The following is a 21,831-nucleotide window of genomic DNA, read 5'->3' as shown; positions in this document are numbered from 1 at the left end:
ATTTTCATCAAATCCCACAGGAAAGGGGTTGGGGGAGAAGAGACCCAGACAGGCTTGGTTTCTTACTTAATGATGTTTATTATGAGAGCTCTGCCAGTCCTCACCGTAGTGCGTTCATCTCCAGCCTTCGCCACACCTCCGTGGAGGGCAGAGTGTCTAGGGCAGGAGAATGGAGTTCGGGAAAACTTGGTTGTTTATATATTCCAGCAGGGAAGGAAACACATTTTTTATTCTATTGCTTCAAACACGTGTGCCGCACAGGTGGTGGGAACGGGAGGTGCACACATGGAGGCCAGGAAGGCAGGGCGTGTGGGCTGGGGCCAGTTTCAGCTGCTGCTCCAGAGGAAACTCAGCCTGGTGCTCAGAACTGGTGCAAATGGGGCCCAGGGTGGCCCTGCTTCTTAGGAGGGGCATGGCCAGTGGGATGTGGATCTTGTGATGTGCTGTTTGGCCTCCCAAACCTGAGCAGGGTCCCCCATCTCTGTGAACAACGTTGATGGCTCTTACTCTTGTCCCTTCAGACCCTCCATGGAGGGTGGGCCTGCGAGGAGCCTCGTCTACACCACCAGCAAGTCAGGCTACAGCACAGGCCCCAAACAGCACGATGCTGCGCTTTAAAAAGGATCTCAGCGTGTCAGGGACAGGCCACCAGAGCAGTGTCAGTATCGGGCGCTGTCACCTACCCTCAAAACTGTTGGACTCTGGGGTCATGGTGAGTCTCTAGGCCCCCATCGAGGACAGGACAGGGTGCGCTCCCTGTGTGTCTTCAGCCTGCAGTGCTGGGGACTCCGCCTGTGGGCTCTGGGGCCCTACAGGAGGCGGGGTCTCCTCTGAACAAGGGCTCCCCCAAGTTTGGCGGTGAGTTTTGTCAGGAGCTCCTGAGCTCTAGCAGCATTCTCGGCTCTCCCCGAGCCCCCCACAAGCACACCCAACATCATCATTTTCAGTTTCTGATCTGATCGTTTCCTGCCCTGGGGGGGCTGGAGGATGAACCTGGAGCAGGAGCCTCTGCAGACATCTGCCAAGAGGTCACATAGCCAGGGCAGCCCACCCTGAGAGCTACCGTCATACTCTGCCCTGAGAGCGATGCTCTTCTAAGCTTCTAGGCATGGAGTGTACAGTCCAAGCAGGTTCTATTTACAACACACGTGACAGTCAGTTATCAATGTATTCCTAGAAATCAGGAATTCCTCTTGCTTCTCATTTTACCTTGTTCAAAATTCCTGGTATCAGGAAAATGGGAGAGAAAGCCTGGGTGGAGCAGTGAGGGGAGAGATAAAGGAAGAAAATAAATAGAAAAAGGAGACTGAAAAATCAAGTGCTGATGGGGGACACTGGTGAGGGGATGCAGGGTCAGCAACTACGAAGTGACCAGCTTCCCTACCTAGAGGGCGGACCCATCCAGCCTCTGCAGTCAGAGGGGCTCTGGGGCTTCTCTGCTCAAGGGACTCCAGGCAGCCAAGCTGAAGGCTCCTGTGAAGTCCTATGCACATCCTAACAGAAAACTGAATAAACAACCCCCAGGAGGGTTACAGACACTTGACAGTTTCCATATTTGGGTGACTGGAATGCAAACGCAGGATGGTGCCCTTCCCATCTCTTCCTGTCCAAGCAGGTATCCAATTCTCTGAAATTGCCTGCAACATAATGGTATAAAAGGTGTAACTAATTTCTTTTTCTATCAAAAATCTGGCAACATCAGAACACAAGTCTGAATAATTCAGAAATGTTCCAGGGCTCAAGGTAGCCAGTGTCCAAACAGGGAGACTCCCGGTGGTGGTAGCAGTCCCGATTCCCAAGGCCGAGGCTCTCCCCTCTGGGGTAGCCGAGCTGTCCGCTGCTCAGTCCTCGGCCTGCTGGGCTCAGGTGTCAGCCGGGTTGACCTCTTTGGAGCAGAAGTAATGCACGACCACCCCATTGGGGTATCTTGCAAATGCGCTGCAGGGAAGGAAAATGACCAGGGAGTGAGGACTGCCTCTAAGAGAATACAAGTTCTTACTGGAAAAGGCACCTTACCAGGAGCCACCCCAGAAGCTACCTACTCTAACCATAAAGAGCAGTGTGGCCACCATCTCGGTCACATATCCAAACAGAGGATGAGGTCCATGCCATTCAATTGCATGGGGATTTTTTTTTTTTAATTTATTATATTAAAAAATAATTTACTGAAATATAGTTAATTTACAATGTACCCATCTCTGCTGTATAGCAAAGTGACTGAGCTATGCACATATACACCTTCTTCTTTTATATTCTTTTCCATTACGGTTTATGCCAGGAAACTGGATATAGCTCACCATGCCATACACGAGGACCTTGTTTATCCATTCTAAATATAATAGTTTGCATTTACCAACCCTAAACTCCCAGTCCATCTCACTCCCTCCCCCACCGCCCTCTGGTAACCACAAGCCTGATCTCTATGTCTATAGGTCTATTTCTGTCTTGTAGATAAGTTCATTTGTGCCAGATTTTCGATTCCACATTTAAGTGGCACTTGTCTTTCTCTTTCTGACTTCCTCCACTTGGCATGATACTCTAGTAGCAGGGGATATTTCCTACTGCCATCAGTGTGTAATACACAGCCAGACAGGGCAATGCACCAGCCTGGCTCAGCAGCAGTTTACTGAGTGCCAACTGCCCTTCAGAACAAATTTTGGGCTAACTCTAACAATGGGCAGTGGGTCTTTCTGAAGGGAAGCATTCTTCCAGCCATAGAAGTAAAAGGACAAATCACTCTTCCTTGGAGGAAGGGGCACTAACTAGAGTACATGCCTTAAAACAGAATGATGCTGCTTTAGGATTTTACTCAGGTCATGAGGCAGCAGGTTGAAAGACCTTTTTCTTCTTTCAGAGGTGTATCCTTAAAAGATAAGGACCTCCTGGCCACATACAGCTCTCACACACCCCGTGGTACATGTCACTGTTAAGCAGCCAGAGGGAAAGGCCTTTATGAGCAAGAAGTCAAGAGCCCCATGCTACACATTTCAGGCCTTTAAATTCTCAAAGCACCCCACCCCACAGACACACCAGAAAACATGGCCTGCCCTCTGGAGGTTCAAGTACTAAAAGCGGCCCAGATAGCCCTCAGCTGCTCTTTCCTCTTGGGTTAAGGGGCTGAAATCTACCCTGAGCAAGCTATGGGTGAGGCTCACCTATTCCCAATCTTCTTCTTACACACCATGCACACCTTCTCCTCTGTGATGATGCACTTCACCTGCTGGTGCAGGATGCGCTCTTCCTGGACCTGGGAGCAGAGAGATTGGGGGGAGGTCCCACTGTCTGGCAGGCAGGAGGAGGGGCCGGCACTGCCTCACCTCCCAGCCCACAAGGGCTCCCTAACTGAAACACCCATAGCTACGTGCCCAGCTGGTTACCGATCAGTTTGAGCCACCGAGTTAAAAAGCACCAAGCTCTGCCTCTGTCTCAGGGGACGTGGTAATGGCCTCACACTGAAAAGTACAAGCCTTCACTCGCATCTGGAAGGCTCATACCCTCAGGAACTCTGCATGGAGAAGGTTCTTGAGCACTTGGTTGAACCGTTTCTTCTGTGCATTCTCTTCTAAGACCTTTTCCAGAAAGATGCGTATGTCGTTAATCTGAGTGTTCGCGGGCAGCAGATTGATGGCCTGGGGACGGGAAGAGAGACGGGAACAGGGAGAGGTGGGACAGGAGTGAGACTGAGGAAACGCCTGATGTCGCGGAGCCCTCAAACCCCCGTCCCTCCTGCCAGCCCCTCCTGTGGTTCCACGCTCCCCACATGCGCCCTCCATCTCTGCGAGGAGAGCTGCTGACCTTGGTGGTGTCCAGCTTGCTGTGGTGCAGCTCCAGGACCTGCAGGGCAGCCTGGAGGTTGGCTTGTGGCTCCAGCAGTTCCAGCTTGATCGGCCCCAGGCAGTGCACGCTGGGGGGCGACAGGTACATCCGGAGCAGGGACAGATACACCTGTCTCATACACAACAAGCCATGCACGCATCAGGCCGGCAGCAACCCTCCCCAAACCCTCAGCGTGACCACACCTAAAGGCAAGAGGGCTGGTCTGGAGGAACTTTAAAACGCAGCATTTTTCACCTTTTAATAAATTTTGTAAAGTCCGTTGACTGAAGATGTCAAAAATTAAAGATTGTGTGGGACCTCCTGGGTGGTCCAGTGGCTAAGACGCCAAACTCCCAATGCAGAGGGCCCAAGTTTGATCCCTGGTCAGGGAACTAGATCACACGTGCTGCAACTAAGAGTTCATAAGCCACAACAAAAGATCCTGCATGCTGCGGTGACCATCAAAGATCCAAGTGCAGCAACTAAGACCCGGTGCAGTCAAATAAATAGAAATAAAATATTTAAAAAGTTAAGATTGTGTTCTTTCTGAGAGAAAAAAAATATCAAATGCCTTGTATTGTTTAGCATTATACTGTTAACAAAATGACTCCAAGAGACCCCCTCATTTCCTTTGGCTTTGAAGGCTGAGACCTTGCCATATATAAGCTGATGCAGATGAGCCCAAGATGAGATGCTGCATCTCCTACTGGACCCACACTAGTGTTTCTCAACATTCTGGGCTGTGCTGTGCATCGATAAGCAGCAACTCTGGCCTCTACCTCCTAGATTCGGGTAGCAAACCCCATCCCCCCCACCCCACCCCCCCAACCACTGCCAAACAATGGCCATCAAAATCTCTCTACACATTGACAGATCCACACGGAATTTATGCAGAGCACACATGGGCACACTGTAAGAACCATCAGATGTTCCTTCTCAACAAGCTGACCAGGAAATTTATTGTACAAGTTGAGACTGTTTTAAGAGTAAAGTGGCAGGGGCACTACAAATAATCACACGGATGACAACAGACCAAGCCAGAACCACCCCGAGCAAACCAAGACTGCGGTCACCTTGCCGCTCTCTCAGCACGTGTGCGCAAAATCCATCAGTGCCCTAACCCGTGCCCTGTCTTATGTCAGCAATTCCTGCCAGTGTCACCTGTGGCCCAAACCAGAGGGCGCTGGCTATGCTAAGAGGGGCAGCGCAATGCCTGTGTGCGCCCTGGGGCCGACTACTTACGTCTTTGTTGCCATCTTTGTTTTGGTCATAATGCTTGTGGCAGTACCTGTAAGGGAGAGAGTGATCAGACAAGCTCACATGCAGAGAGAGGGCATGGACGCTGCCTGAGTGAGCAGCCTAATGACAGCACAATCGGGGGCCAGCACACGAGGTGACCTCGCCTCAGCTGCAAGTGCAGGGGCGGCTTTCTCAGCCTCTCATCTCTCTGCAGCGCCTCTTTTACACCCCTGGGAGGTGGGATGGCAGGGTCAACGTACTCTTCAGCCATCCTCGTGTCTTTCAGGACGTGGACGTAGATGAAGAGAGCTTGTTCATGTTTCCCCATGCGTCCCAGCAGGAGAGCACGTTCTTCCAAGAGGCCTGTGGGGGGGAAAGAGTGGAAGAAACCATCACCATGACCAGGCAAGCCCAAGGCCAGGGGCTAAGCTATTAGAGGAATGACAGGGATTCTTTTCAAGGAGAAAATTACTAAAATTTTTAAAACTGAGGAGGAAGAGGACTATTTTAGGTGGTACTTTATCTCATCTTTTCCTGTGATCATTTATAAATGGGAGAACAATACTTGATCAGCTAAATGCATAATAAGCACCTACAATGTGCCAGGCGCTTCAGCTAAGGGAAGCAGACACCTGGTCTCTGCTCTCATGGAGCTTATACATCAGCCAGACATATCTTTTTCAGATAAATTATTCCAGATTACAGAAATTGCTAAACAAGGAACTTGGCCAAGAACATGTACTGCAGCAACAAACAGGTTTAAACCTGGCTAACAATTAGCATGTGGTTCACACCCAAAAGAGACTTCGCATAATCATGGTTCAAAAGTGAGTCTTCAGAGAGGACAGAAGAGGAGCACAGGCCTGAAACACATGGTTTTTCCCAGGCCCAACTTTTGGGAGGGCTGGGGAACTGGTATAAGGGAAGGATCCATTTTGCATTATCTTTTGCTAAAGTGGCTAAAGATACCCACCATCAAAAGGAAAATCACAGATGAGCCGGCCTGGGTCATAGTAGCTGGAAATTTCCAGGAACATAAGGAGCTTCCGTCGGTATTCTCCCAGCTCTCCTTCCTCCTCACCAGCAGGGACTGGAGCTTTGCCTTTGAAAGAAACCATGCTCAACGTGAAAGGATGCTGTTGGGCAGCAATGAGTGGTGTCATCAAGAAAAAACGAAGGGGATGGGGTTCAATGATGTCACCACCATGATTAGAAAGGGCCTCCGTGATGCTTTCCAGTTGGCCTTCTCTTAGTTTATGGTCTCTGTATGGCCCCAAAACATCAGCTTAGGAAAAAAAACCCACCAAGCTGCTTAGAGAAGCACTCTGATAGACAAATCTGTTCCTTTTCAGCACAGCTGACACTCTGCATACAGATCTACTCCCCCTCCTCCATAGGTGATGCCCAGGGAGGCTCAGAGATGCCCAGATCCAGACACCAGCCCCCAAGTCTCACCTGTGGGGTCACTTAGCTGCCTTGGTGCCTCTGAGGCTCTTCCTGCCCACCTGGGCCTGCAGAGAAAGTCTGCTTCTCTACCCCACCCATGGCCCCCTCGGGTCCCAGCTCACCTCTAAGGCCTGGGGCCACCCTGCGTGCTGAAAACTGGTACCTGCAGGGAAGGACAGGAGATACTCCTTCATCAGACCTTGCACCTTCTCGCAGTACAACTGGATCAGGCAGTTGTGGAACCGAGAGCCAGTCTCCTCCCAAACGTGGATGACATGTTCCTGGGGCGAGAATGGTCTGCCTGGTGCCCTCCATGCTGTGGCGTGGCGCGGCCCAGCCCATTCGCCCAGGCTCCCTCACATCTTTAAGGCCCAAAAGGTCCCATCCAGACTGTCCCCTAATTAAGATTACCATGGGACAGTTCTACAACCCAGCAATATCAGGAATTAGCATCTCAATTTCCAATCTAAGCTCCTTTATTAATTGTCTCATAATCATCCAAATCAGCCCATGTAATTAAGGTTAAATATTTACATTTTGGTACTTAGGACTGATTTGGTCATCCTGTGGTCACAGTCAAGTCTGGCTGTACAAATGTGGCTCTGGTATGTTTTTCTCCAACATTTTCTCTACTTCTCTTTTCTCTCTCTGTACGTCACCTAGGTTTAGAAGGTAGCATCAAAAAGTGCCATCTCCAGCTTGGTCTACTGGGCTGTCTTCAGAGGAGACTAAAAGAACCCTCTTCTTTACAGTCCTTCCAATCCCCAAGGGACACAAACCCTAATCTGAACTGGCTAATCACTGTCTCTTGTAGTCATAGATCCTGGGTTTGATCGAAACTTTTTAGTTCAGATCAAAAAATATCTTACCAGATAAGGAATAGCCAGACCCTTAAAATTCTCCACTAAGAAGCCCAGCACTCGGTCTCGTGGCAGAGACTCCACCTCTGGGAGGTCCTCAGTAAATATCTGTTGGAATAAAACCTGAGTTCCAGCAGCAGAACCACCTGATGGCAATCCTTCCAAACACACATGCACACAAGCGTAGGGTCACATGGACAGACACTGAGGCGGGAAGGGCATCTGTGGCCAGTCGGTGTGGGGCAGACTAGGTCTCCTGGCGTCCGCACCAGGCTCTTTCTACTGCACTCCACTGCTGTCCCATGTGTCCCAGTCCTGGAAACACCAGAGAACTGCACAAACCCTTCCTAGCCCTCCACCCACAACTGTCTAAAATAAAGTCAGAACCAACCGTGGTACCCAATAAATCCAAGGGGCTCCATGATCTACCTTCAGACCATCCTCTGGAAAGTCTCTCAGCACCCACACTGAGTAGGAAAAAATTAAATGCAGATTTTCTGTGCCTAGAGGGAAAAGGAAGACTTGTCAGCAGGTGAAGTCCACCCACTCTGCCCACAGGACCAGGAAGGCAGGTACCCAGGTTGCCCAGGATTTATCATCCAGAGAAGTTAGCTCTGTCCAGTCACTCAGAGATGCTTGGACCTACCAGACTGGCTACACACCAAGGGGCTGTTGTGGTTCCACCACTGGGGGGACTTTCACCCCCGGAGGAATCCAGCTGGGTGAACACAAGGAAGGGAGGGGACTGACCAGCCAGAATCAGGAAGGGAGAGAAGTCAGGTTCCCTTGAACACAATCCCCTCCCCTTGCCCCTTCCACGAGCTGGACTCACCCAGATGTTGCAGGTACTGTACTGTCCGCTCATGGCCTTTCAGAGGGGAATTTGCTTTTTTGGACTGGTCCACCAGCACCTGCAGAGCTGGCCATGAAGCCCAAGAATAAGGTCATGAGCCCCTTCCAGAAGGTATACCTCCTTGGAGAATCATCACACTGCACGCAGCTTTCAGCAGGAAAGAGGTCTTTGCAGCAGGCCCCTTTGTCTTGTCACTAATGTTAAACCAAGCACCTATACGCTTACTCATCTCCAGCCCTTGCCCACCTTTCAAATCTTGTGATCACAAAGTACTTTACATAACTTGTTTCTTTCAAAGAAGTAGAAATAAAGACTAAGTAAAAACAGATGACCAGATCTCCTCCCTAGCTTCCCCTTCAGTAATCCTGTGAACAAGATGGTAGCTAAAGAGAAACATAAGAATCTTATAGACAAGCCCACACACAGTGCGGGATGGGGGGACTCTGACTCCCTATCCCAGTGAGTAACTGATTATATCCCTTTTTCCTTTTAAAAGCTTTCATGGCTGAGCTTTGAAAATCTTCACATGTGGTTTTTGGGGCACTCTGGGTCCACCATCTCCCCAGATTGCCAGCATTCTCATTAAAAGCAACTTTTCTTTGTAACATTTGCCTCTCTCTCGTGTATTGATTTTCAAGCAGTGAGCAGCTGGACGGGATTCGGTAACAACAAACACACCTCAGTAGGCTTCCCCCAGACAAAATACAAGAGACCCTCTAATCACGGATGACCCCTGCCCCGGTCACCTTTCTCGTGGAGCCCCTTCTTCTCATACAGGATGATCAGCTCGCTGTACTTGTGAGCCTTCTTCAGCACGTGCTCGCTCTCTTCGATGTGGCAGTGATTGTTCTCCAGACGCAGCAAGGGGGCCACCAGGGCCACGTTCGTCTGCAGGAGAGGCAGGACTTCAGCAGGAACTACTTCCTGGGGAGGCCCTTCCTCCCTCAGCCCAGGCCTGCTTCAGGCTGAAACACCAGGCATGCTACACAAGCAAGAAAGAGCAAACAACCCTTTCCAGGACTACAGGTAGGAGCTTTCATAGCCTTTATGCTCTCTCACACAACATTTTGTAAGAGGGTGGGGGTGGGGGAGGGGGAAGAGGGGAAAGAAGGGAAATTTTCTTTGGGGAACTGTCCCTATTCACCTTGTAGCATCAACCCCAGTCTTGGCAGAGAAGACCAGCCGTTCTGGGCCAACAACTCATCTTAACCCCTCAATTCTAAGAAGCTCACAGATGTCAGGTCAAGAGTAGGTGGTTCCTAAGAACAAATACTTCACTCTTACTAGTGGCAGGGACCCCGGGCTAGGGAAAAGGGAGGATGGCAGGGAGCCGAGTGCTGGGAAAACTCACGTGAAGGTAGCACTTGAGCAGGGTGGTGTCAATGATCTGCAGCAGCTTTTTCTTGGATTTGATGGTAGGAGTCCCTTCCATGAGAGGGGAGGTGCTAGACTGGTGATCGGAGTCATTCAGCTTCTTTACCAATTGGCTGCGTTTCTGCCAAGGGCAAAAATGCAGGGTCAAGGCCAGGCTTAAAACTTCCTTTATCATCTGTGCTATCAGGCACTTCAAAATACCTTCAAATCAGCTCACACCTATCCACCCTGATCCCACATTGGCATTTATCAGGGATCAAAAATAAGATGCCTACCAAATCACCAGATACAGTAACAATGATCTACTATTTACTACACACCAGGCACTGTGTCATGCAGTTTATAGATTTATCCTATCTTAAATCTAAAACAAATACAGGTATTATTAGCCCCATTTTATAAGTGAAGAACCCAAGGCACAGATGTTAGCTACCTCATTAGTAACAGAGGCTGACTTCAAATTAGGGTCGGATTCCAAAGGGCTTGTTTTTATTTTTTTTTAATCAACTTTATTGAGGTATGAGTTATATACAAAAAATGTACCCCTGAAAAGTATACTATCAGATGCACTTTGACAGATATATACATGCATGTAGCCACCACCCCAATCAAGGAACAAAACATTTCTACTACCCTTTAAAGTTCCCTTGTGCTCCTCCCAAAGAATCTCACCCACTCCCTACACAACTGATCTGATTTCTATCACTAATGATTACTCTCTATTTTAGAACTTCAAATGGGCTTTCCACATGGCTCAGTGGTAGAGAATCCACCTGCCAATGCAGGAGACACAGGTTTGATCCCTGGGTTGGGAAGATCCCCTGGAGGAGGGCTCACTCCAGTATTCTTGCCTGGAAAATCCCATGAGCAGAGGAACTTGGTGAGCTACAGTCCATGGGATGGCAAAGAGTCAGACTGACTTAGCGACTGAGAATGCATGCTTTCTAGAACTGCATATAAATGGAATCATTCAATTTGTACTATTTTGTGTCTGGAATGCCCATGGTCTTATTTGTTCTACCATCTCTCTGGCACAAGGCTGGTGTCAGTTACCTCCACACATTCCAAACTCAGTGGAGAAGGTCAGGGAAGACTGTGCTTGGGTTTCTAAAGCTAAGATATTGGAAATAGAGGGTCTTCTGTGATGCTACATGCTTGGGACACTTTCTGCCCCAGGAACCTTTTTCACTTGGCTCATGGACTGTGCAGTGTGCAGACAGAGGCAAGCTGGTGTGCTCTTTGCAGGCTGCCAGCCAACCATGGAGCCCAATGTCAAGCAAGTGCCAAGACGACAGATGCCTGAGTGGACCTGTGGGACACCCACTGACCCAGAAGCAGGTGGTGGGTAGCTGGCTTACAATTTTCCTAGCAATACTTATGCCCCTCCAGGACACCCCTTACAAGTCTGCAGAACACTTATGGGAAAAAATTTTAATAAGTTCTCTGACTCTGAGTCAGAAAGCATGACATGGTTAGATAGCATTACCAACTCAGTGGACATGAATCTGAGCAAACTCCAGGAGATAGTGAAGGACAGGGAAGCCTGGCATGCTGCAGTCCACACGGTTGCAAAGAGTAGGACATGACTTAGCAACTGAACAACTGACTCTGAATGGGTACACAGGAAAGAAATAACAGCCTTAAGCACGGAAATTTAGGGTTCAGAGACTTCAATGGAGATATTAGTTTTAGTGCTGATCTGAAAATTTCACTTATCTGCCTGTAACAGTAAAGTGAAAATAATTTAAGTCTAAATACTCCCTCTAAAAAAACATGTTATAGAAGAATACTTAATGACAGGGAAGGACTTTCCTAATATATGACTAAATGCTTTAAAAGTAAGCTATAAAACAGTATATATCTTGATATCCATTTGCAATTTAAAAAATCCGATAAATAAATAAACAAAAATTATTCACAAGTACATATAAAACTCTGAAAGGACAACACTAAAATGTTAGTTACTATTCTCTGGGTGGTAGAGCAATAAGCGATTTTTTAATTTTTATTTTATACTTTTCTGTGTTTTCCAAGTTTTCTGCATAGAGCAGGTATTTTTTTCCCAAAAGTATAACTGTTCCCCAAAAGTTTCTTTAAAATGCTTATTCTTTTCAATCAATTAAACTTTTCTCTTTTTAGTTCCTATAAGAGCTTAGTGTGAATCTACCAGGAACTGAGTATGCTTCCTGGTACCAGGATTTGGCAAAAAAAGAGCTCTATTCTATTGTTATAACCCAATAGCCAATACAGGAGACCTAAGAGACACGGGTTCCATCCCTGGGCTGGAAATATCTGTGGAGGGAGAAATGGCAACCCAGTCCAGTATTCTTGCCTGGAGAATTCCATGGACAGAGGAGCCTGGCGGGCTACAGTCCTTGGGGCTGCAAAGACTGAAGTGACTTAGCAAAATGTGCATTCTACAGTTAAGCAAGGAGGTGAAACAGAAAAAATGTGCCCCCCTCAGACTTCTACAGTGTTCACTTCTGGAACATCTGTGGCATTACAGAAGCCTCCCCCGTCCCTGCCATAGAGAAGCAGGTACTGAAACTCCCAGGTAAACTCTTCCCTATGCTTTGGGATCACACCTACCTGCGTCAGGTAGTCAATCAGAGCTAAGTGAGCCTTCTCCAGCTCAGCCCCAGACAGCACAGGCAGTGGGTTAGGATACTGCAGCTGCTTCCTGTAGTCTGTGGGCAGCAGGTCTGGGTACAGGCCCATCACATGGGTAGGATCTACATGGAAGGTGAACATGATTCCCCAGATAGAAGCACAGCAATTTAAAGATAAACTAAAACGAGACTATCACTACAGCAAAATAAGTTCCAGATTGACTTTTTTTTTAAATGACTCTTAAGTTCATAAAAACTCAAGCCACACACATATATTTTGAACACTAAAACATTATAATGATTGCATGATGCTATTCTAAGACATATATAGAATTAAAAATGAAAATTCATTAACTCACTAAAAGTAAAGAAGTAAAAGGAAAACCTGGTAAGACAGTGAAGTTGAAAAGATCACTAGACTTAAAGAATAAGAAGTGTGTGTGTGTGTGTGTGTGTGTGTGTGTAAAGGAATATTAGTAAAACAAAAACACCAGGCAATAGGCTATGGAATACACTGGTAGCATATATGGCAGAAGATAATAGGTTGATTATATAAAATTAATTCACACAGATTGGTTTAAAAAAACATAGGATTTCATTTGATTAATGGGCAACAGACATGATGATAAGAGAATAATATAAATAAGGGGAAAATCTAATCCTGGCCAATCAGATTCCTTTGATCTTGAGAAACAGATTTAAGGATGACAAGCAGTATGGCACACACCAACATATACCCAATCTGACATGCTTCTGTTACGTAATGTTGATACTCCTCCACCATGAGGTGGGCTGTGTGTTCCCTTGCCCTAACTTGGAAAGCCCTTGTAAATCAACAGAACATGGGGAGAAGTGATCACCCTAAAAGGCACTAAGGCTTCCGGCTAGGTCTCTTGGATCACCAACTCCAGGAAAAGCCAGTCACTCTGCATAAGGACATTCAAGCAGCCCTAGAGAAGCCGGTGTGCTGCAACTAGAAGAAGCCCGCACACCACAACAAAGACCCAGCATAGCCAAAAAAAAAAACCTACTGTTGTATCCTACTAAGCTCAGGTCAGTGACTTCTGTCTAGAACTGCAGTCAATAATCTGATTACTAGATGACAAAATACACGTCTGTTGTCTCCAATGACTTTCTGTTGCCTTCCTCTAATGGCAAGGGCAAAGCATCCTGGAAAACTGGAAGTCTGTGTATGTGAATGAAACCAGAGTCATAAGATCAGGGCTGTAAATATATAGTCACATGGCCACCCACAGGATCCTGTTAAGTACAAAGATCAATCTAGATGAGGTTAACTTTCCGCATTCTCGGAAGTCTGATATCATTTCTCCCCATTCTTTCCAGTTTCCCCTCCCTGAGTGTAGTTCCTCATCCCAAGGCCATACCCGCTTGTTACCTGTGCCAAGTTTAGCAAAGACCTGCATGGACTCATCGAAACGCTTCTGGCAGAAGAGGTTGAAGGCATACAAGTTCTTGATGTGATGGATCTGTTGCTGCTTTTCACTGTCGGAATCATCTTTCATTTCCTAAAAAGAGAGTAGAATAGGGAGGCGCTCACTCACTCAACCAATATTTTTTTAGTATCTACCAGGTATCAGACAATATGCTGGAACATGTATATGCCAGAGGGTACAAAGCAGTCACGTGGCTCTGACCCACAGATTGCCCTTACAGTCTAATCATAAATAACTATGCAATGAAAACATATTAGGACTTCTACAAAATACCTGACCAGTACTCCTGAAAACTGTCAGGATCATGAAAAACAAGGGAAAACTAAGAAATTTCCACAGGTCAGAGGACACTAAGAATGTGTGACACCTAAATCCCTGTGATTTCTGGATTTGAACCTGGAACAGAAAAAGGGACAATTAATGGGAAAACTTAGTGAAATCTGAATAAAGTTTAGGGTTTAGAGAAAAAAAATCAGAACAAAGCAGAGTGAGTGACGATAGAACCACATGGGTGGGGTGTTCAGGTCAGCCCAGTGTGAACAGTGGGTTCAGGAAGGTTCCCAGGAGGAATGTAAGCTGAGACACAAAGGACGAGCTGGAGCTGGCCAGGTGAGGGTGGCAGGTGACAGATGGGGAGGGGAGGGCATCTGAGGCCAAGAGGACAGCACATGTGCAAGACCCTAAAATGACAGAGAGCATGGCGTGCTCACAGGACAGAAGATGTTTACCATAGCTGGCATGATGTTCACAGTCCTGTTCACAGTATAAGCCAAATATCTCTGTTTCTTCCTTTAACCTTCCCCCTCTTCTATCCTTCTTAGCCTCTTATATCCTTCTTAGCCAATCTTTACCACATTTAACTTCTTCCTTCAAAATGTCTCTCCATGCTTTCCCTTCCTTTCTTTTCCTCTCCTGTTGCTGTCACCCTAACCCAGGCCATCATCAGCACGTGGCTGTGCTTGGGCTAAGCTCTTCTGCTTGGTGCTTTAAAGGCTCTCAAAGCCTGGCACAGTCTCCTTACCTAGGTTATTCCCATGCCAGTCAGAATGGGCTCCAAGTGTCCTGGAAATACTCGTTTCCACACTTGTTTTCACTTCTAACTTCCCCAGGCTCTGTAACTCTCCCTGTTTCAAGCTCCTGGTCTGACCTATCTTTAAAGAGTCCAACCTTAGGATTCTTTTTCTGGCCTAATAGCAAAGTTCAGTATGTAACTGCCCTCTGAAAGTTTCGTGTATGTCCTCTGATTAATTTAAATGAAAGGTTCCTCAAGAGCCAAGATGATATCAAGCAACCTTCTTTTGTCATAGAGCAGAACACCTAGTAAGTACAGGCCTAGAGAAGAGAAGGGAAAAAAGGAAACCCACTTTCTTCTTCTCTGTTTCATCCGAAGATGAAACAGACAACCAGCAGCAGAAAGAACACTGAGAAGACATTCCTGTTAAGAAAAACGGATGCTAAAAAAGCCATGTGCTACATAATACCCTTTTCATAAAGCTCAAAAACTAGACACATACTCAAGCACACAAATATTTGTAAAATACTATCCAAAAAAAATTTAAGGGCATGATAAACACAAAGGTTCACTTAAGAAGACTTTCTTCTCTCTCCTTGCTATTCTCTGGATCTCTGCATTCTGTTGGGTATACCTTTCCCTTTCTCCTTTGCCTTTGCTTCTCTTCTTTTCTCAGCTACTCATAAGGCTTTCTGAGACAACCACTTTGCCTTCTTGCATTTCTTTTTCTTGGGAATGGTTTTGGTTACCACCTCCTGTACAATGTTATGAATCCCCATCCATAGTTCTTCAGGCACTCTTAGTCTACCAGATCTAGTCCCTTAAATCTATTCATCACCTCCACTGTATAATCATAAGGAATTTGATTTAGGTCATACCTAAATGGCCTAGTGGTTTTCCCTACTTTCTTCAATTTGAGCCTGAATTTTGCAATAAGGAGCTGATGATCTGAGCCACAGTTAGCCCCAGGTCTTGTTTTTGCTGACTGTATGGAGCTTCTCCATCTTTGGCTGCAAAGAATATAATCAATCTGATTTTGGTATGGACCATCTGGTGATGTCCATGTGTAGAGTTGTCCCTTGTGTTGTTGAAAGAGGATGTTTCATATGACCATTTTGCATTCTCTTGGCAAAACTCTGTTAGCCTTTGCCCTGCTTCACTTTATACTCCAAGGCCAAACTGGTCTGTTACTCCAGGTATCTCTTGACTTCCTACCTTTGCATTCCAGTCCCCTATGATGAAAAGGACATCTTTTTTGATATTAATTCTAGGAGGTCTTATAGGTCTTCACAGAACCGTTCAATTTCATCTTCTTTGGCATTAGTGGTTGGGGCACAGACTTGGATTACTGTGATGTTGAATGGTTTGCTTTGGAAACGAACCGAGATCATTCTGTCATTTTTGGGACTGCAATCAAGTACTGTATGTCAGATTCTTTTGTTGACTATGAGGGCTACTCCATTCCTTCTAAGGGATTCTTGCCCACAGTAGTAGATATAGTGGTCATCTGAATTAAATTCACACATTCCCGTTGTTGGACACAACTGAGCGACTAACATTCCTGTCCATTTTAGTTCACTGATTCCTAAAATGTTGATGTTCACTATTGCCATTTCCTGTTTGACCACATCTAATTTACTTTGATTTATGGACCTAACATTCCAGGTTCCTATGCAATACTGTTCTTTACAGGACTGGACTTAACTTTCACCAAGAGATATAACCACAACTGGGCATCATTTCCGCTTTGGCTCAGCCTCTTCATTCTTTCTGGAGCAATTTCTCTGCTCTTCCTCAGTAGTATATTGGACATCTACTGACCTGGGGGGGTTCATCTTTCAGTGTCATATCTTTTTGCCTTTTCATACTGTTCATGGGGTTTTCAAGGCAAGAATACTGAAGCGGTTTGCTATTCCCTTCTCCATTAGTCATGTATGGATGTGAGAGTTGTACCATAAAGAAGGTTGAGCACCCAAGAATTGACACTTTAGAACTGTGGTGCTGGAGAAGATTCTTGAGGGTTCCTTGGACAGCAAGGAGATCAGTCAATCCTAAAGGAAACCAAGCCTGAATATTCATTGGAAGGACTGGTGTTGAAGCTGAAGCGCCAATACTCTGGCCACCTGATGCGAAGAGCCAACTCATTGGAAAAGACCCTGATGCTGGGCAAGACTGAGGGCAGGAGGAGAAGGGGACGACAGGATGAGATGCTTGAATGGCATCACTGACTCAAGGGACATGAATTTGAGCCAACTCAGGGAGATGGTGAAGGACAGGGAAGCCTGGCGTGCTGCAATTCATGAGGTCTCAAAGAGTCGGACATGACTTAGTGATAGAACAACAACAAAACACAAAAGTTAGGATAATGGCTGTGTCTGGAGCATAGGCAGAGGGATGGGATGGGGAGGGATGTACCAGTTACAGAAGTTATTTTGGGGGGGGTTAGGTGGTGGGTTTATGGGTATTCATTATTTTAAAAATGAAAAATAATTTAGGGCAATAAATGAGTGGGGAAAAAAACAGTAAGATGCTAAAATTAAATGGGGCAAGAAAGAAACAATCTATGGGATAGTAAATGTGTCTAAGTAATTAAGACTGGATTTTTGTTTTCAGTCTAGAACTTATACACCCAAAATAAAAGTTCCTCTTCAAAAGTATCCACCACATATGATTATAATCATTGTATTCCAAAATTTATGATCACTGTTTCCCTTTCAGAAATAATTTATAAGATACTCTAAAAACTGAGTTTTCCTACTATTACCTTCATAACAATTGCTTCTCTTAGTAAATTAGCACTGTCTGGTATTAATGACTAAGTGAGGCTCAAGATGACTTTCAGTTGTTTCAATAAATTCAAATCCACTCTTTCGAGATGACAATAATCACCACTAGGGATGTTTTAAAGAATAAGGCAAGACTTGAAAGTCAATCTTCAAGAAGCATGTTGGCAATAAGAGCACCACTGAAATAAGAGCACGGTCACTACTCAGCCAAGAGCGTGAGTAGCGTCCCATGTGAACATTCAAGCAGAGTGACAGCCTGAAGACTGGGGCCCTGCCGAAGGCAGCAACCTGAGGTGGGTTCAGTCCCTAAGGAAGGCCTGCTTATCCAAGCCCAGGAGCCTACTTGTGAAAGGGACTCTGGGAGGCTTTGGAGCTGTTGCATTCAACCAAACTGTAACCTTGACAGTTACAATTGTTATTTTGCTGTTTGTCTTTAATTTTTCAAGGCCATACCATATCTGTTCAATTATTTCACTGTCCTATTAATTCTATGAAATACTATTAGTATAATTGGCATTCATTCTACATTTAATAGAGACAGTGAGATTACTTAGAGTTACATAACATAGATACTTTTATGGCAGGGTCTGATCCTGAAACCAAGCCCTTTGACTTTCAGTTCTGTGCTTATTCCACCACTCCAAGCAAAACATGAACATCTAAACCAAAATCACCTGCCTTGAAGAGTGATGAGGAAGGCAAACTCACACCCAAATCTCAGAAACAAAGACTTACTGCAAGCTGCAGAGCCAATTCAAACTGCTTGTCCTGGAGAAGCTGTTGGATTTGGGTCGCCATGGGGACTGGAATGAGTCTCCAGACAAAGTGATTACTGGCCACATAGATAATGTTTGATCTGGAGACAGGGGTAAGATGATTAGCAAGAGAGGGCCAGCTTTATGATGACCCAGATGACTTTAAAATTTTGGAACAAGATGGTAGCTACAGTAAAGAAAGGAATTCCTTACCCGCCCGAAGTAATGAAACGGGGTCTTTGCAGTTCAATGCTCTGGACCAGAAGCCTCGGCTCAAATGTTCGGATTTCCACATATCGAGGCAACACTGCAATGATGTAGGGAGGCTGGTGCTCTGCGTGAGAGAGAACATGTTGAGTTGAGGTTCTCTCTAAGGCTTTAGATTATAGACATTTCAGCTTCTCATTTCTAAGCTGCACTTGGATCTCCAAATGGTCCACTAGTCAAATACCAAGCCAGGATCCTGTACTGTGATATACAAAAAAAAAAGAAAACAAAAAACTGCTTGTCTCAGTGCCGCTAAGAGAAATCTCCTGCACAAAAAGGATGCATCTTAGCTTTGCTCAGAATGACCGGACTCCATTTCTACTGTTTCCCTGAGAGGACTGGGTGAAAGTCAGCGGCTCCTTTCTCATCAGTCACGAAGCCAGGCCAAACCAAGGCCAGTGGCAGCTCCCCTAACGAGTCAGTTGGAGAACAAGGTGACATAATTTCTTTCATCCTCTTAGGAAAGGCAAGAGGAGGGCAACTTCTTTTTATTTTTTCCTGAAAATTATTCTAAAGAGAAAAATCCACATTTCTGGTCTATGCTATCTCTGCTTGAGATCATCACATTGAAAAGATGCAAAACTCCACATGATGCTCAATGGATCACAGAGAAGGCAGATGGATGGCATTCTCAGTATAACCATTTTCTTACAGGAGGTAATGAGTGTGTCAAATTCATAGGAACAGAAAGTAGTATGGTGCCAGGGCAGGGGGAGAGGAAATGGGTTGATGTTTAATAGGTATAGAGTTTTAGTTTCACAAGAGGAAAGGCTCTGAAATCTGCACGACAATGTAAAGTAAAGTAAAGTGAAGTCGCTCAGTTGTGTCCAACTCTTTGTGACCCCATGGACTGTAGCCTACCGGTCTTCTCTGTCCATTTTCCAGGGAAGAGTACTGGAGTGGGTTGCCATTTCCTTCTCCAGGGGATCTTCCCGACCCAGGGCTTGAACCCAGGTCTTCCACATTGCAAGCAGATGCTTTACCCTCTGAGTCATCAGGGAAGCTCAGCATGACAATATAAATATACATAATTCTACTGAACTGTGCACTTAAAAATGGTTACGGTGATAGATTTTATGTTATGTGCTTTTTTTAGCTACAATTAAAAATAATTTTAAATTAGTAAAAAAAAAAATGAACCTCTAGTTGGGCTCCAAAATCACTGCAGATAGTGACTGCAGCCATGAAATTAAAAGACGCTTACTCCTTGGAAGAAAGGAGTAAGCTAGATAGCATATTGAAAAGCAGAGACATTACTTTGCCAACAAAGGTTCGTCTAGTCAAGGCTATGGTTTTTCCAGTGGTCATGTATGGATGTGAAAGTTGGACTGTGAAGAAAGCTGAGCGCTGAAGAATTGATGCTTTTGAACTGTGCTGTTGGAGAAGATTCTTGAGAGTCCCTTGGACTGCAAGGAGATCCAACCAGTCCCTTCTGAAGGAGATCAGCCCTGGGATTTCTTTGGAAGGAATGATGCTAAAGCTGAAACTCCAGTACTTTGGCCACCTCATGCGAAGAGTTGACTCATTGGAAAAGACTCTGATGCTGGGAGGGATTGGGGGCATGACAGAGGATGAGATGGCTGGATGGCATCACTGACTCGATGGACGTAAGTCTGAGTGAACTCCGGGAGTTGGTGATGGACAGGGAGGCCTGGCGTGCTGCGATTCATGGGGTCGCAAAGAGTCGGACACGACTGAGCAACTGAACTGAACTGAACTAGATGGCATAATTATTATATAAAAATTTAACTTCAAAGAATATATCTATAAGAATAGCTTCTTGGTGTGATTAACTTGCTATAAATTTATTTTCTTGTCATTTACTTTCAGATAAAAGGCCTTTCATATTATACATGCTATTCATACTCTAAATGAATAGTACAATAAAAGTTCAAAACCAGAAAAGAACTCAAAAATGAAGAAACTGAGGCCTAGTAATTCCTTCATCAGTTGAAATGCTACTGTTGTTATTATGCTGATATCTTTCATCTCACCAAAAAACAGAATTAAATAACATATTTTCTTTTTTTAACGCTGGCCTCATCTTAAAAAGCTATTACAATTTTCAGCAATTATCCTTCAAATAAAAAATCAATAAAAATTTTTAAAAAGCTGTTATTTTTTTTCATGTTAATTTATGTAACTATGTAAAACTTCTGTCCTTTTAAAATCTGGCCTACTTTAATAGGGTCTAATTTAACAAAAGAAGCAATCTATCATAGAAACCCTTTTGGTTGTCACATTATGTCATTCATTCAGAGATGGTCTGAATCTGAGTCATCAAACATGGCAGACTGGTTGGCATCCAGAAGGCACGTGATGAAGGGCGGTCAACAACAGTGATTCTTCTGACAGCAACCATTTACTAAGAGGCTAGGATGTTTCAGGCACTGCTCATAGGGAACCAAGACATGAGCACAGAGCTCACAGAGCTCCCACAGGAACAGAGGAGACAGACAACTCATTGCATCCAGTGGGACATGCAGCTCGCACGACAGAGAAACCCGAAGGGATGGTAGGAGCGCCCAGGGGGAAGTGACTAATTCCGCCTGTGGGTCGGAGAAGACCTCTGAGAGGAAGTGCCACTGAGCAGGGGACTTGTCATATGAGCAGGATGCTGCTGGGCAAAGAAAGGAAGAGGCAACAACCAGACGAAAGCACAGGAATGGGGAGTCTTTTCCAAATGACTGGAGCAATTAGGAAGGAAATCCAAAAAGCAGGGGATATATGTCTACATATGCAATTCGAGTTGGGAAAGAATCTGCCTGCAATGCAGGAGACCTGGGTTCGATTCCAGGGTTGGGAAGATCCCCTGGAGAAGGAAACGGCAACCCACTCCAGTACTCTTGCTTCTTGCCTGGAGAATCTCATGAACAGAGGAACCTGGCAGGCTACAGTCCAGGGGGTTGCAAGAGTCGGACATGACAGCGACTAAACCACCACCATGGCTGATTCACTTTACTGTACAACAGAAACTAACACAACACTGTACAGCAACTACATAACAATAAAAATTAAAATTAATTAATAAGATAGTACAATAAAAAAGAATGACTGGAGCCAGGGTACAGGAGTGAAGAGGAGAGCAGAAATACAATCCAAGTTTAAAATGGACTCCGTTCAGGATGAACGGAGAAATATGTACGTCAACATATATATATACTATCAGGTGTAAGATGGATGATAGCCGGTGAGAAGCTGCTGTGAAGCACAGGGAACCCAGTCTGGCACTCTGTGATGACCTGGAGGGAAGGGATGGGGGGAAGAAGGGGAGGGAATATATGTATAATTAAGGCTGATTTGCCTTGTGTATGGCACAAATCAATATAAAAATTAAAAAGAAACAAAAAAACATGTACT

General features: G+C 45.4%; 1 protein-coding gene across 3 annotated transcripts in view; it reads right to left on the bottom strand.

Annotated features, from left to right (window-relative positions):
• Nucleotides 1-54: 54 nt before the first annotated feature.
• Nucleotides 55-21,831, bottom strand: part of VPS39 (VPS39 subunit of HOPS complex) — a 46,959-nt gene continuing 25,182 nt past the window's right edge. The window contains exons 9-25 of one of the 3 annotated variants that reach the window (XM_006066209.4): nt 18,418-18,538; nt 18,185-18,305; nt 13,594-13,723; nt 12,178-12,320; nt 9,566-9,709; nt 8,961-9,102; nt 8,194-8,280; nt 7,791-7,864; nt 7,371-7,469; nt 6,665-6,782; nt 6,029-6,157; nt 5,316-5,418; nt 5,059-5,104; nt 3,796-3,945; nt 3,495-3,629; nt 3,156-3,247; nt 55-1,938 (exon numbers count right to left, since the gene is read on the bottom strand). In XM_006066209.4, the coding sequence (XP_006066271.1) occupies nt 1,863-1,938; nt 3,156-3,247; nt 3,495-3,629; nt 3,796-3,945; nt 5,059-5,104; nt 5,316-5,418; nt 6,029-6,157; nt 6,665-6,782; nt 7,371-7,469; nt 7,791-7,864; nt 8,194-8,280; nt 8,961-9,102; nt 9,566-9,709; nt 12,178-12,320; nt 13,594-13,723; nt 18,185-18,305; nt 18,418-18,538 (1,910 nt within the window). In that variant the 3' untranslated portion in view covers nt 55-1,862. Of the gene's footprint in view, nt 1,939-3,155; nt 3,248-3,377; nt 3,630-3,795; nt 3,946-5,058; nt 5,105-5,315; nt 5,419-6,028; nt 6,158-6,623; nt 6,783-7,370; nt 7,470-7,790; nt 7,865-8,193; nt 8,281-8,960; nt 9,103-9,565; nt 9,710-12,177; nt 12,321-13,593; nt 13,724-18,184; nt 18,306-18,417; nt 18,539-21,831 lie in introns of those variants that run through there. The other 2 variants (XR_003112381.3, XM_025295859.3) reach the window with 2 other exon arrangements.

This window comes from Bubalus bubalis, chromosome 11 (assembly GCF_019923935.1).
Source record: "Bubalus bubalis isolate 160015118507 breed Murrah chromosome 11, NDDB_SH_1, whole genome shotgun sequence".
In the NCBI taxonomy this organism is placed as follows: Eukaryota; Metazoa; Chordata; class Mammalia; order Artiodactyla; family Bovidae; genus Bubalus; species Bubalus bubalis.
Note: the sequence above shows the minus strand (reverse complement) of the source record. Positions and strands in the feature narration are given on the sequence as shown.